The following is a 15,145-nucleotide window of genomic DNA, read 5'->3' on the forward strand; positions in this document are numbered from 1 at the left end:
GCCATGGCCACAATTAAGAGCAGGCTTTGAACACCTGGTGAGGCACAAAAGACAAACAAATGAACAGCAAGGGTTGTTCACAGTTGGCCTTACAATCTCCAGGCTTCGGGTGAGGCAGTGCAGCCCAGCCCAGAGCCTAACACCAACAAACCCAGTTCCAACCCAGTTTCCTCCTTTGGAACTGAAGGACTGTACAATACTTAATTCCTCTGAGGCCCAGCTACCCGCTCCATAAACGCCTGCGAAAGCGCCTGGCTAACTGCCTAGGAAACACCAGTTCTTCTGTAGGGAGGATGTTTTCTGAAAACTGAGGGTGCCATCGATTAGTGGGTTGAAATCAATGTTGAAAAACAAAACATCAAAATGTATTCCACATAATGGGAAACATTCTTCATGTCTATATGTTCAATTTTAATACATTTTTTTTTCTATGGGTTACACCAAAATTTCAGAGAAATTCTCAGATTATAACATCAAAAAGAGTCTTTAGGAGTGCTACTATTACTGAAATGAGTAATTTTACGTAAAAATCTACAAATTTTACAACCTTAATTAAAGTGGTGCTTTTTAACTGGTTGAAATAAAAATAAGACATAAATCATAGAGAAGATAAATTTAACTTGACACTACGGGGCATATTAAGTTCAATTTTAAGATCACTTCTGTGTCATATTGACTAGTTTATACTTTTAAGTACTTTATATAATTTATAGTTGATTAAACACTTCTAAGCAATTTCCACAAAAAGTTATTGTAGGGAAATGAGGTACAATTTCTAAGTAATTCTAAAGTATAAAATTTTAAAGACTGTAACTTCCTTAAGCATTTAGACGGCTAGAGTCAAAAGCCCAATACTGACAGTTCATGATCATGTCAACAGTTCCCACTGCATCCAGAAGATGCAGGTTTCAAATGCAAGCCTCATCCTGGTTCTTCGTGCTGTGGCTATTATGGCACACTTTGGAGACTGGCAGAGTAAGTACTAAGCAATGAGGAAGATAATGTAGAACACAGGAGACTAAACAATGAGACAACAAAGCTTATTCTGAGAATTCCAGCTAAGCAGGCTGAACTGGCTGTATCAGAATTACCCGCGATGGCGGCTCAAGGATCTTGTTATGGTCAGGTGGTGTGGTGGTGGCATGTGCCTTTAATCCCAGCACTCCAAGTGCATCTCTAGTTCAAGGCCAACCTGGTTTACAGAGTGATTTCCAGGACAGCCAGGGAAACACAGGATACACATCTTGAAATACAAGACAAAATTTAAAAGGAATCTTATTTTAAATCAAATTGGGATGAGTTTTGCCTCCTGCTCAGGTTTGACATGCCCAATTTAAAGGAGCAGCAAGAAACAGAGAAAAAAGAATGAAGTTAAAAATAATTACTCCAAAAAAAAATAATTACTCCAAATATTTAATTCCCACTGTCAGACAATGATCACAATCCGACACTCATTCAAAGTACTTCCTCTTTTTGATATTAAAGTCTTAAGTCAGCAGATAACAAATACTTGCTACTTCCCGATAGTTTAATAGGATGTAGTGCTTTGTTTCATAGGAATGCATCAGCAAGACTCCAGAGCACGAAAGGGAAGGATCTTCAGACAGAGAAGGAAAGATAGCAATCAACAGAGGCCAAACATCAACACAGCTCTTTTTTCGATTGTTTTTGTTTTGTTTTGTTTTTGAGACAGTGTTTCTCTGTGTAACAGCCTAGCTGTCCTTGTAGACCAGGCTGGCCTCCAACTCACAGCAATCTACCTGCCACTGCCTCCAAAGTGCTGGGATTAAAGGAGTGAGCCACCACCCCACGATGCTTGAACCCATGCTCCTGGCTGACCGTGCTTTCTCCTCAGGAGAGATTAAAAAAATGAGGCAACCAGTGGCTCCCTCCTATCTCAAATGAGTTGGGATACAGGATGAGGCTGCCTATAGTCTTAAATTCCTTTTCTCTAAATTTCAAATTTTTTTGTTTGAGACAGACATGGAGCTGGACTGGACCCTGTCTGCTGTCCATGTTAGCACCACAGAGCTTGCATCGGGTCTGAATCTTGGCCTTGGCCATCTAGAGCAGGAGAGAAGTTAAGTGTGAACACTGAGAGGAAGAGCAGCCGTAAAAACTGCAGGATAGGGATGACCTGGGAAAGGGCAACGGCAACAGAGGTGAGGTAGAAAGCTCCTTCTCAACCCATCTGGAGGACTGAGAGGCCCAGACCCCTTGAGGCAGGTATGTCAGCCCCTTGAAGTCCTACAGTGCCCAGGATGTGATCTTGTACTTCCTTCTGCCCCAAAATGTTGGAAATATTTAAATTTTCTTTTTTTCAATTTAAGAGATTACAGGAAGGGATAACTAGAGATGGAAAATGATACGAAAAAAATGGGAATTATGAGAAAAATCCTCATTACATGGATAGAATTCACCCTAGAAGCAGAGAACCTTCAGAATCACCAGCTGCAAGTGGGCAAGGTGGCTGGGTTAGTAGATCCAGCTATGAGATTCTGTGCTCTTTATCTGGAGAGGCAAGGAAGGCTTCAGAAAAGACACCCATGTCACAATGAACAGTCTGTAAAGAGAACGTGGGCTTCTCTTTCCATTTTATAGTATTAATTTCCTTCACCAGAAAATATAGATGGATCCAAGTACAATCAGTCCCCAAGTACAGAAATAGTTCGCCTGCACCCCTTGTTAGGCAACAACATCCCCACCTGACAGAAAGACTCCCAAACTCACATTCTGTTTCTCCCTACAGGAGGAAATAATATACAAACACATTGACCCTCATGTGCCTGATACATTTGTACGCATCTTAGATCCTTAGAGTTATAGGTTCAATCTTCACATTTCCAGGCAGAACATTTGCTCTTTGGCAGTCTTTAAACTGGACCTGACAGACACCACACCCCTCAGCCCAGGCTCCTCCACTCCTAACATCTCCATTAACAGCCAGCAAACAAATGCATCCAGTGACGGAGGCTCAACAGCACATGGCCGTGGAGAATGGCTGGCTGACACTGTCCAGCAGCTGAGCACTCCGCAGCAGCGAGGTGCTCCTTAGGGTGGACGCATGGCCCAGGTGGAAGCCTGAGCTTTAGCTGCATTTTTTGTCGCTTTGGCTAGGGAGGTCTGGACAGCTGGAAGTGAGCTTCTCCATCATTTTCTGTTTCCTTCTTTGTATCAATTTTCCACCTGTGAAGCCCAACACCCCACCACCAAGTGCAGCTGCAATTCCTGCCACTTTGAAGCCTGCGAGGAGGCCGATGGGACCCCCCACCACTCCTCCGATGAGTGCACCTGCCACAGGCAGAGCTGCCAGCTTGTATTTTGCAGCCTGTAAAAAGAAAAAAAAATTCAATTTAGAAATTGAGTTGAGAAAATCTGCCTGTGGTGATGTGCGTTTTCCTCTCATTACTCCTGGCAATGCCTCTTTAACAGTGGGCTCATAATTAACCTCAGAGATTATTCTTGTTGGGGGTGTGTGTGTGTATGTGAAAGTATTCCACAGGTACTGCCATTGCCATAGAACTGAGGGAGGTTGCTCCAGAGTGGACAGCTACAAATTGATTTTACTTGCAAAACAATCAATCCACTATCTGGCTGGCTTATTTAAACAGTTTCAGCAGCCACTGGCTCCCACCAAAGCTTTGATTCAGCACAGGGTTATTCCACATTAGGCACCTGGGCTGAGAACCACATCATCCGGATAATAGATGGCCACACTCCTCAGTGCTGCTGCAGTCTCACTTTGGCTCTGGCTGGATTAATGGACCGCTCTCTCTTCTTCCTAGGCCTCTGCATATATTCCTTCATAACAACTAAATGCCCCAGAGTGAGACCACAGTTCATTTTCTCTGAGAAAAAAAAAAATCTCTGATGATAGAATGAATCTGGGAGTAGAATATTACAGCCATTGATTTCTTACACTACCTATGTGTCATTTCTTCCTTATTTCCTTAATTGCTGGTTCCCTCAACACTGAAGAGAGCAGATCAATCGGGTTAATACTAGAGATTCCTGGGAGCCGGAGTACCATTGATTTGTCAGCAGGAGCAGGATCTTACCTTCCCCAAGTTTTTGGTTCCCTCTTCAACATTCACAGCAGCACTGTTGACATGGTCTGCAATGCTGTCAATCTTCTCCTGCTGAGACTAGATGCAAAGGAATTATGAGTGAGCGGTCCTGCTGGGGAGCAGTGGGAAGCCAACACACACTATTTTAATTCCTGTAATCAGGCCCCGGGTGCTGCAGCCTTGCAGTCTTAATAGTGGTTCATTAATAGCATCTGATAAACCATGTAGAAAGTACAAATTCACTCTCACAGAAAAAGGGGGGACTTAATGACTGGGTAATAAAAGGGTGGCACCTTCATAGCAAAAAGCACCTTACACTGGAATTCATTCAAACATACAAACATATTATTCTCCAAATGAACCTACTTTGTAGGAGGAAAAAAAAATCCAAATAAGCATTTACATGTCATGTTGGGTTTGATAGTAAAAAAAAAAAGGAAAACATTCAAACAAAGTCCATAACTTATCTTCTTTGGAGATTCTGTTTAAATCAAATTTACTTTAAGAGTAAAATGCCTTTGACCCAACAAATACAAACTGTTCTTTTGTAAGAATGACACTACAGCATGGTATAATCCAGCATGAGATCTTTGTACTTTTGATATGCAATAGGGAGAAATGAAAGAATTTGTGGTCTTGAGTTTTACACCTTTTTACTAAATAAAATATAGTTCAAGTTAAGATAGTTCAGATCAATAATATAATACAGCAGTCTACCTAAAACAGTAACACCTGCTCTGATGCAGCAACGATCATGACTCCTGGGATACCTGATGGATGAATGGTGGAGCTGGGGACTGCCATTTCTTCTCTAATGTATGAACCACCTCAGTGCCACTCATGAATGGCTACCAAGCTCTGCTCTGACTGACACCTCAGGCACAAACACTGTCCTCACCCTGGAACCAAGATCTCATCAAGACCAACTTTATTTTGTTTTAATAGGTATATATGTGTATATATGGACACTCATATAGGTGTATATATATATATATATAGTTAGTTAACTAGTTATATACCATAATATGCACCCATATTGATGGTGAAGTGCATTAGGTCCTATCCGATGTAGAAAAGCATGTGATCACTACATGAGGACACGGGTAATTTCTTTCACTTCTTTGCAGAAAAACATAGGAGACCCTCTCTTCTACTCCACATAATGCTCCTTACACAGTGATTCAACTGCCTTTTATGTTAAACCTATTTAGATTGAGGCACACAAAGCTAAAGCTTCCTATCCCACTCAGCATTTCACAAGAGAAGGTAAGCACAACACTGCTCACAAGCCCCCAGCTGTTTCCTATTAGCATTATTGGCATTCCTTCCGGGCCAACATGTACCTTCTCTCTGCCAGGCCTTTTGTGGTGGCCCTTCATCCCAGGATTCTCCACCACCATCTCGACATCCCTAACAATTCCTAAAATAGTACTTGTTCCAATTTCTTTTGAATCTGTCACACAAGGATAGCCAAGGCTCTCAAACTTGAGTACACACCAGATCACCTGCGAAGTTTCTGGAAACACAAGCTTTTGATGTGGCAGTCCTGAAATACAGTCTGAGTATGTCTGTCGGTCTGTGTGTGTGTGTGTGTGTGTGTGTGTGTGAGAGAGAGAGAGAGAGAGAGAGAGAGAGAGAGAGAGAGAGAGAGAGAGAGAGAGAGAAGAGAGAGCGCACACATGCACAATACAGAAGAGGGTATTAGATCTCTTGAAGCTGTAGTTAGAGGAAGTTGTAAGCATCCTGTGTGGGTGCTGGGAACCAAATTTAGGTCCTCAGCAAGAGCAGTACATGCTCTTAACTGCTGAGCCATCTTTTCAGCCTCCCATTTCACATACTTTGAACATCACTATCTTCCATGATTAAGACTGGCACAAAATATAAGATATTCTGTGGTCCTGGTATGTTCTTGGGCCAAGTATTCTCATCTGCTACACGAGGACTATGGTATTTCTCCTACAGTGTGGTAAAAGGGGGATACAATGAGCCAACCACAAAGCACAATGGGAAAACAGAAACACCATCCTGGTTTTACCGAGGAAATGCTAACTCTCATCTTTCCAGCAAAACAGTTTATCGAGCTTGCTCCTGATGGTGTTCTCAGATAACAAGTCTCCCTTATGTTCACTGGATTTTCATTTTTACAACAGCAAAGCTCCTTTCAGTCAGCTTTCTAGCCACAGAAGCAAGTGCCAGCACCAACAATATCCAACTTGCCTGTATTCCTGACCGCTGCAGGGCTTCTGTCTGCTTCCCACTCTTGCCTGAAGCAATCTACGCTAGCAGAAGAGCCACTGCAGTAAAACCCTAGCACCAACTTTTACATCTTTATGGCTAAAGTAGAGGATGAAGAGCTGAGGGAGAAGTCTGCTAGGGCTATTCCTAAGTCCACACTCCAAGTGATCACAGACCTCAGGAAGATTTATTTATGTCTGTGCCCCTTCCTAAAACTTTGGATACTGCGACACTATGGTTGTCTTAGTCACTGCTTTGTTGCTGTGAAAAGACAACATTAACAAAGAAACTCTTCTATAGGAAAGCATTTACAGGGGCCTTGCTTAAGGAGGCTTAGTCCATCCTCATCATGGCAGGGAGCAGAGTGACAGGGAGCATAGTGGTACAAACGGTACTGGAGAAGCACCTAAGAGCTGCATCCTAATTGGTAGGTCAAGAGACAGACAATGGTCCTGGCATGGGCCTTTGACACATTAAAGCCCATGTCAGTGACAAACTTCCTCCAAGAAGGCCATACCTCCTAATCCTTCTAATTCTTTCTAAGAGTTCCACTCTCTGGTAACTAAGCATTCAAATAAATGAGCTTATTGGGGTCACTCTCATTCAAATCATCGCAGTGATTTGTTAAATTTAAGGTAGAATTTTAAGATAACTAATTTTTCCCTACACAAATCCTTTGGGAAAATCGGAGAAAAGACTATCAGGAAAATGCCCGACCTATAAACACTCATTATTTCAACTGTAATGCATTCATTAGTGCAACTACCAGTCCAAGATGAGTTTATCTGTCCTGGGGTTGTAGCCTACATCTGTTAGTACTACAGACCTTGGGAAGCTTGCTGGGACGTGGGGATAGGAGAAGCCAGAGGGCAGAAAGCCCTACCCTGGGTCAACAGACATCCCTCAATTAAACACACCTAGCTGCTTCTTCCTGTTAGTTTGGCTTCATTCTTCCAACTGTCTGTATCTTTAGATTCTACTTCATGCGTAAGAAGGACTTGGTGATATCCACAATGATTGTAGTTAGCTTTCAATCACTATCAGGAGAATATGAAACTATACTGCATTTAGAGCTAAGTCCTTAGCTCTTTACCCGGGGCCAACCTGCACAAAAATAACATTACCACAGCCTATGAGATCAGGCTTCTCCCAACAGTGGTGACTCAGGGCCTCTGCCTTTATCTACTTACTTTGCCTCTTTGCTTCTGATTTGTTTAAATTTGTCTTCGTCTACCTAGATTTATCATACTGAACAGTTTTCACCCCCCATACCCAGCCTGGCATTTTACTCTGTGGCACTCAGAAGTGTTTTCAGTATCCCTTTAACAATGGACTAAGTCACTTGTAAGGCACATTTTAAGGAATATTCAATTAGTTGCCCTATTGGCCTGAAAGTAGCCAAATCTGTAGAAGCAGTGATAGGGGCAAATCAGTTTCAGGAGAGCTCAGGAAGAACTCGAAATGTGACACACAGGGAGACAATGGTTATCTTGGCCTAGTAAAGGATATAAGCAGGGTGGAGAGGGAACACTGCATTGGGAGGGGACTTAAGGATGCTGGTGGCAAAGGGAAGACCCAAAACAAGGCTGCAGAATAGCTGAGGTAGATGGGGATGAGAGAGGAAAGATGCTGTCTGAGGTAGTCCTTTCATTGGGTCTGCAAAACCTGCTGCCAAATAACATGCTAAAGTTCATGGAGGCTATGCATGGAAAAATCTAGCTGAATCCACTGCAGTCCTATTCTAATGCAGCCAGCACAAAATTGGATTTCAAAAGCCACAGAGAAAAAGATAGAAGTCAAAACAGACCCAGCAATAAGGGGTAGCATGTTGTCCAACTTCTGGCCCAGAGTTCTTTAAATTTTCCTTGACCAAAAGGAAATGGGTTGGTCACAAGAAAGGGGCACTTGCACAAGCAGAACAGGGGCCTGTAGATATTAATCTACTCAAAGTTACTGGGCCATACTCTAATCTCTCATTATCTTCATGAATCCTGTTTACAGCAAACTATCTACACCTTGATATCTAATGACTTGCAAGTGTACAACTCTGTGGCATTTTATTCACAATACAGAGGCATGGGCAGCATTACCCTCGGGCCTTTTGATCCTCCTGAGTTCAGCACAGCTGTGCACCCAGAGAAAGTTCTTTAACTATATGGCTGTCCAGATACAATCACATCCATGTGACACCAGAGGATGTGGTCACTCCTTGCTCCTGCTTATTCTCTACCTAAATGGAGCTTCTGTGACTTCTTGGCCATGTGTCACAAGAACTCAATCATCCTGAGAATAACAATCATGGCTCTCCTTTGAGCTTCTGCCAAACAGCACTGTGTCTCGTGTCCTTGCAGAGACAATTATAACTAGGACATTTGTATGGAGCTGTGGCTGTGGCCGGAACCTTCCCGGGTGAGACTGGGTTGTGACCTGCTTACTATATAAAATAACTGAACACACAATTGCTAATTCTCCACAAACTCTATTCTTTTCTTTCATATGCTTACCCACCAGAAGAGAAAATGAATTTATTTGGATAAGAGCTAAGTATACCTTTAGTTTGTTTTTTTAAATCAACCTTAGTGATGTACAATTTACATATATTGAAACACATTTAAGTGTGCAGATTGATGGCTTTGGCAAGTACATATATTTATGTAACCATGCATACACAGACTTTATGAACTGAGAGATTATTAATTACAATAATTGGATAGATCTTGATTGTAAACAACACATGTGTTGGGGGACTCCTGTATCATTCCCCGCCATCTGCAAAATAATAACAGGCCATAGAGACAGCTAGTCTAGAGACTACTAACATTTTTTTCTTTTGACTTAGAGGCATCAGTAATAATTCAAACAATCTATTGCTTTCAATGTCAGTCATTTCTCCAGGAAAATAGCCATAAGATAGACCATAAGAAGAAAAGGCTAACACTAGACAGTCTAGAACTTAAATCTAGAACTCATTGATACAGGAGAGCTGCAAAAGGAGAGCATTTCTAAGAAATGAAAATGTGTCTGGATAGGTCAAAGAAACAAGAACATTCATCTCAAAACCTTGACAACCTCTTATTTTTTTTGTTTGTTTTTTTTTTTTTTTTTTTTCGAGACAGGGTTTCTCTGTGGTTTTGGAGCCTGTCCTGGAACTAGCTCTTGTAGACCAGGCTGGTCTCGAACTCACAGAGATCCGCCTGCCTCTGCCTCCCAGGTGCTGGGATTAAAGGCGTGCGCCACCACCGCCCAGCTGACAACCTCTTATATTGAAAGAAAACAAACTCTTCCATATGCGGCTCTAGAGGACAAAAGTGCCCAAGAAAAATTATCTGACAGAATTTACACAAGGAAGAGTTTCCGCCCCTCCTACAACCTTCAAAAGAATGGCTGAGCATCAGTGTCACACCCTTAACTTTTAGAAAGACAAAAGTTAGAAGTTAGTGGTCTGAGAAACTGGGGCAGAGTACTGGGCTAAATTAGCAAGCTCTGGAGTCCTCCCCCATTCCACCCTGAGGAGCTGTGTTCTAGGAGTTTCCACCTCAAAACCAGGCCTTAGGGAAGCCACGATGCAGAGAAGCTGGGTTGCAATTCACGGCCTGAGCAAGAACAGGGAACTAGCCTAGCCAGAGCACAAGCCGAAATTACTTTGCACCTGTGTGAACAGGTATTCACACACCATACCTTTCTATAATTCCCAGGAGAAAACAAACAAACAAAAAACAGTTTAAAAAAATTATATTTCCTACCAAAACTATAACGTGCTCCCTAATCTATGACAACAGATTCATTCAGGCCTTAAAGGTTCCTGTCTTTGACTTCACCTTCCTCCAGGTTGACCCTCAAAAAGATCCTCAAAGGATTCTGAGCATCCTTTACACTCTATAGGTAGTATTACTACTTTACCTACAGGTTAAATTCTTATAACTGGTTCCCAGCTAGTCACCGTGCCCATGACCTCCCTTTCATTGTAAGAGTCTTCCTAAGGCACAAACTGGATCACAGGACATCTGTACCAGCTCCTTCAGGCCCACAAAGCAACCCAAATTCAGCAGCAGCACAAGCTGGCCTTCATCAATCCCTGGGTACACTCAGAACTTTTTGACAGTCCACAGAACTCACCATGTCTTGTCCTAGTTCACCTGTTGGAAAGAACATCCCTTGTGGCCCTCTGGGAGCATTTACTCATTCTTCAAGGCTCACGTTAATACCAGCCTGTGATGGTAGCTTTAATGCTGCTGTCTCATAAACCACGCCTCCCTCCCTGGAATACATGCTTCTTCTTGAAGCTGATGAGGCTTCTCACTTTATTTTGCATTTAGTTATCATGCTTGAAAACTAAGTGTGAGTGTCACAGCCCACGTCTTCCTCCCATGGAATCCCCAAAGGCAGAAAGTAGACTTGATTTATGTCTGTGTGCAACTTAGTCAGACTTCCAACACTGAGAATCCAGCAAAATACTTCTTACATAATATTTATTAAACTGATCTAGAATTCTGGGACCGTATTCATAGTTCAATATCATTTTAAAATTATAATCTAGGCTCATAGGTTAAGAGCACTTGCTACTCTTGCATTGGACCCAAGTTTGGTTCCTAGCACCCATACCACAACTCAAAAACACCTGTAACTCCAGTTTCAGGGCATCCAACGCCCTCCTCTGACATGTGGGCATCAAATACACAGGTGTTACACATTCATACATGCAGGCTAAACATTTGTACACATAAAATAAAAGTAAATGTTTTAAATATATGTGAGTGACCTCTATTAAAATTTTAATCAAAAGAACAGTGACTGATTAGTTCTGAGCCTTACTCAGTTCAATACTTACATTTACTAGGAGGGAGAAATCAGTGACCAGGTGGCTAAGTTCGATTAAGTCCTTTAAGAAGAGAGAGAAGGAGGGAATTACTTACTTTTACATTGCACAGTTACCAAAAAGAAAATGCGCTTAACATACCGCTTCTAAGTTATCCCAGGATTCAGCAGCATTTTGGTCTCGAGGAATTTCAGGCAAGGCATATATCTGAGTCAGACTCTGAGAAGCAGCTTCGGCTTCCGCAGTGTGGAGTGCTCCTGGATGGACACAGGCTTAGTTAGAGCTTGCTTCTCAGAAAGGACAGAACACAAACTGGCTCTAAAGGCAACTAGCACAGAGAATACTTATAATTACGTTCAGGCTAAAAGTAAATGGATCAATCTATGAAAACAGCATTGTGTACCTTTGGGCAGCCTGTTCTCTGAGTTAACACAAAGGCACCAAGCAAGACCTATACATGTTCTTTATGTAACTGAATGATGAGGGTCAGAGGTGGAAGAGGCGGCAATGGCAACTACTACACTTAGCCAGCGTTCTACACAGCATGGGGCAGCAGCAGTATAATACGTTCTGCTGCTAAATGCGTAGGCTTGGACTTAGCTATTTTAGTGATAAGGATCAGATATAACAGGTGTCAAAAGCAGGACAGTGGGGCCAGTGACTCACCGGCTCAGCAGGTAAAACATTTGCTGCCAACCTGACAATCCCAGTTCAGTCCCCCACGTAAAGATGGAGATAACAGATCCCACAAAGTTGTTCTTTGACCTACACACACACACACACACCACAACTCACATTACACACACACACACACAGTAAAAATCAACATATAATTTTAAAATAGGAAAGTGGGCTGGGGTTTAGCTCTATGGGGGACACTTTGGTTTACTAGTACAGAAGGAAAGTGAAATAGTTATGTGTTTGTAGCAATTAACATCAGACTCTATTGGTGACAATCTCATCAGCAATGAGCACATTTGCCATAGGAATGTTTTTGGACACGTAACTCTGCTTAGAGCCATTCTTCTTCCACATACTTCTATGGTTTCTTCTACTTCTTTTTTTAGTTTTAAAAATCTTTCAACCTACAAAAACTATTTACTAAACAATACTGTAATAGCAAAGTAATAAATACTACAAACATCGACCTTCAAGTCTTTTTGGGCCTTTCCTTCATGAAACAGACACTGTGGCACTCCTAATAGAGACACAACAGTAGGCTACAAGACCAACCCTGAAGTGGCAGCACCACAGGGCTATCAGCACTGTGGGTCTGCTCAGAAAGTCTGGTGTTAGAGTCCTGGTGGCTTATTGTTCCTGTTGGTAAAGGAAGCTGCTGTCTACTTTGGATAGAACCTGGCCCTGCTCCTGCCACTGCTACTGCTGCTATCATGGACAGAGCTTCCATGGAACCTGTGGTACAGAAATGCCACAGTCAAGTTCAGTCAGTATTGTGTGACAAGTCTATGCCACAGATGAGTATGAGGTATGTAGTATAAGCCTGGCCTTTAATCCTGGCTTGTGGAGAGAGAGTAGTCATCAGAGGCTCTGAGGCCTGAGGATGAGAGAAAATAAGACAGACGGAGAGGGGTGAGAGTGCAGGAAGATGCCCCAAGTGTCTAACTCAAGGAGAACAATGTGTGCACAGGCCTGACACTGGAAGACATTCAGACCAGCTGAGGCACAGACTGGAATGAAGGACAAAGCAAAACTGGAGGCTGGCAGCCTAAAGTGAGACTACTTGGGGGCATCAGGAAGCTTTACAAGAGCTCTTTCTTCTCACGTAATCACTACCAAACTATTAGAACTGGAGATGGCTGTGAAGTTGGAAGCTGCCAAATCAGACCTGAGCCAGAGTGTAAAGAATATATTAAGGACAAAGTTGACAGGTGAGAGTGAAAACCCAGCCGGGGGGCTTTACAATACATCCAGTGCAAGTGATGATCTCTAGTTCTAGGGCAGTGGCAGTGGAGGTAGAGAGGACACCAGAGCTGTCCTTACTCCACTCTAAACCCAGAACAACTACAGTAACAGCTTTTTAAAATTACATTTTATTTATCTATTGTGTGCACACACACGTGTTTGTGCCATGCTGCACATGTGGAGGTCAGAGGACAACCTGAGACTGGGGGAAAGTCCTCTCCTATGTGGGTCTTGGTGACAAGCACCTTTAACTGCTAAGCCATCTCACCGGCCCAGCTTTAACATTATGTGTTGTCGATAGTATCAAGGATGAAAAAAAAATGAGTAATACAGAGTACTACCCTCAAAGAGCACACATTCTAGAAGAATTAGACACACAAAGGGGTGGTCATAAAAAAGGGGGAGACTGCATTGGAGATAACAGAGACAGAATTTGGAGAGAGTTCTAATCTAGCCTGATGTGGCAGGTAGTTTAGACTTTCTGGAAAAGGTGGCATTACTAGGCAAAGAAGAGGAATATGAATGCTAGTGGAGAAGCCAGCATGAGCAAAGACCTCAAGAAAGAATACAGCTAAGATACCATCGACAGGGGGCATTGTCAAAACACGAAGGGCAAGACAGGGGTACAGTGTGAAAGACGTTGTAAGAGCAGGTAAAGACTGCGGCAGACAACAGGACTGCTGAAGGCTGTCTATAAAGCCTATTAGGAAATGGCATGATGACCTCTGATCTGACCTAAGCCAGTCATCAAGAAATTATATTAATTCCCATTTCCTTTCCATTCCTTTTTTTTTCAGCCAAGCCTAAAAACGAATGATACTTTATAAAACCATGTGATTAGTTTTATCTTCAAAGTTAATGAACACTTTATTCTTAAGATAAAGGCTTGTTTGAACTGATCAAGACAGGCATAATCAGCTGAACAAAAGATGGCAAGGCAGACATAAGAATTCATAGTAGTTATTTTTCAATTCTAAACATGATTTCTCTCTCTCTCTCTCCCTCCCTTCCTCCCTTTCTCTCTCTCTCTCTCTCTCTCTCTCTCTCTCTCTCTTGATTTATGAGTGTCAGATTGCCCATATAGACTTAGTTTTTTCTTAATATGCTTTTTAAAATAATGTTTTTATTTATTTTTTTGTCAACAATACATCTTGATCATGCCCAATAAGGCCCCCTTCTACTCTGCCTGGAACCTCCAATACTCACTCTTCCCATTTTCCTGTCCTCTTTTTTTTTTAATATTAAGCCTAATTAGTGCCCTCTGTATTGTCTATGTTTTTATCTTAAAGAACAAAATCATTAGGCACAGAGTGCATTTCATAACATTATAGTAAAGAGCCAATCTTGAAAGCTTTCAATGATTTTTTTCAAATGCTAAATTTTTTTAATTTTCCCTTCAATCAAGATAAACGAATCAACCTATGGCCTCTTTTTCATTTCACACTCCGGGTAATCTCTTGATCAGTATCAGACAGAACAGTGGCAGAACTCTGTAACTGAACACATTTTAAAGATCTTAAGCCATAACTTATATACTATTAAAGAAGATTCGAGTGAAACAGACAGGGTCTATAAAACAAGAAAGGATTATCATACATAAGTGCTTTATCTAAAAAAATAGGGATGGGAATTATCTGACATTTTAGACAAATATAAAAGATTTCTGTCACTACAAAAAGGAAATGATTAGGTCATTCCCATCTCACTTGAAACCAAACTACGTATGTGCCTTAGTTACAACAAAGACGTCCTTTCTTTTCCACAGAAAACCTTGCTGGTAATTTACAACCCTGAATATCACAAATCAGCTCAAGGCATGACTGTCAAGAAAGAACTCATTTAATTCCTACAACCTCTGCAATTCACTGCTTCAACTTGTCCCTTAGTGCTCATCCTTTGACTATGAACTCTTACAAACTCATAAAAGGGTATGTGCAGTGTGTGAGTGTGTGTGTATGTGGTGTGTCTGAGTATGTGTGTGTTTCTAACACTACAATTCGATGTAAAGCCTTATTACTGGCTATTCATTCAAATAAACCTTAAGACCATTAACTCCCTCTGGCTGAAGTGATAATAAATAAGCTATCTAACAGTGTCCTGCCCT

The 15,145-nt window shown here is 41.8% G+C and overlaps 1 protein-coding gene across 2 annotated transcripts in view; it reads right to left on the minus strand.

The window, feature by feature from the left end:
- Positions 1-2,557: 2,557 nt before the first annotated feature.
- Stx17 (syntaxin 17) overlaps positions 2,558-15,145 on the minus strand; it is a 46,201-nt gene continuing 33,613 nt past the window's right edge. Inside the window, exons 5-8 of one of the 2 annotated variants that reach the window (XM_075967248.1) lie at positions 11,260-11,375; positions 11,131-11,181; positions 4,059-4,145; positions 2,558-3,328 (exon numbers count right to left, since the gene is read on the minus strand). In XM_075967248.1, the coding sequence (XP_075823363.1) occupies positions 3,089-3,328; positions 4,059-4,145; positions 11,131-11,181; positions 11,260-11,375 (494 nt within the window). In that variant the 3' untranslated portion in view covers positions 2,558-3,088. The remainder of the gene's footprint in view (positions 3,329-4,058; positions 4,146-11,130; positions 11,182-11,259; positions 11,376-15,145) is intronic. The other variant, XM_075967249.1, reaches the window with a different exon arrangement.

This window comes from Microtus pennsylvanicus, chromosome 3 (assembly GCF_037038515.1).
Source record: "Microtus pennsylvanicus isolate mMicPen1 chromosome 3, mMicPen1.hap1, whole genome shotgun sequence".
Classification (NCBI taxonomy): Eukaryota; Metazoa; Chordata; class Mammalia; order Rodentia; family Cricetidae; genus Microtus; species Microtus pennsylvanicus.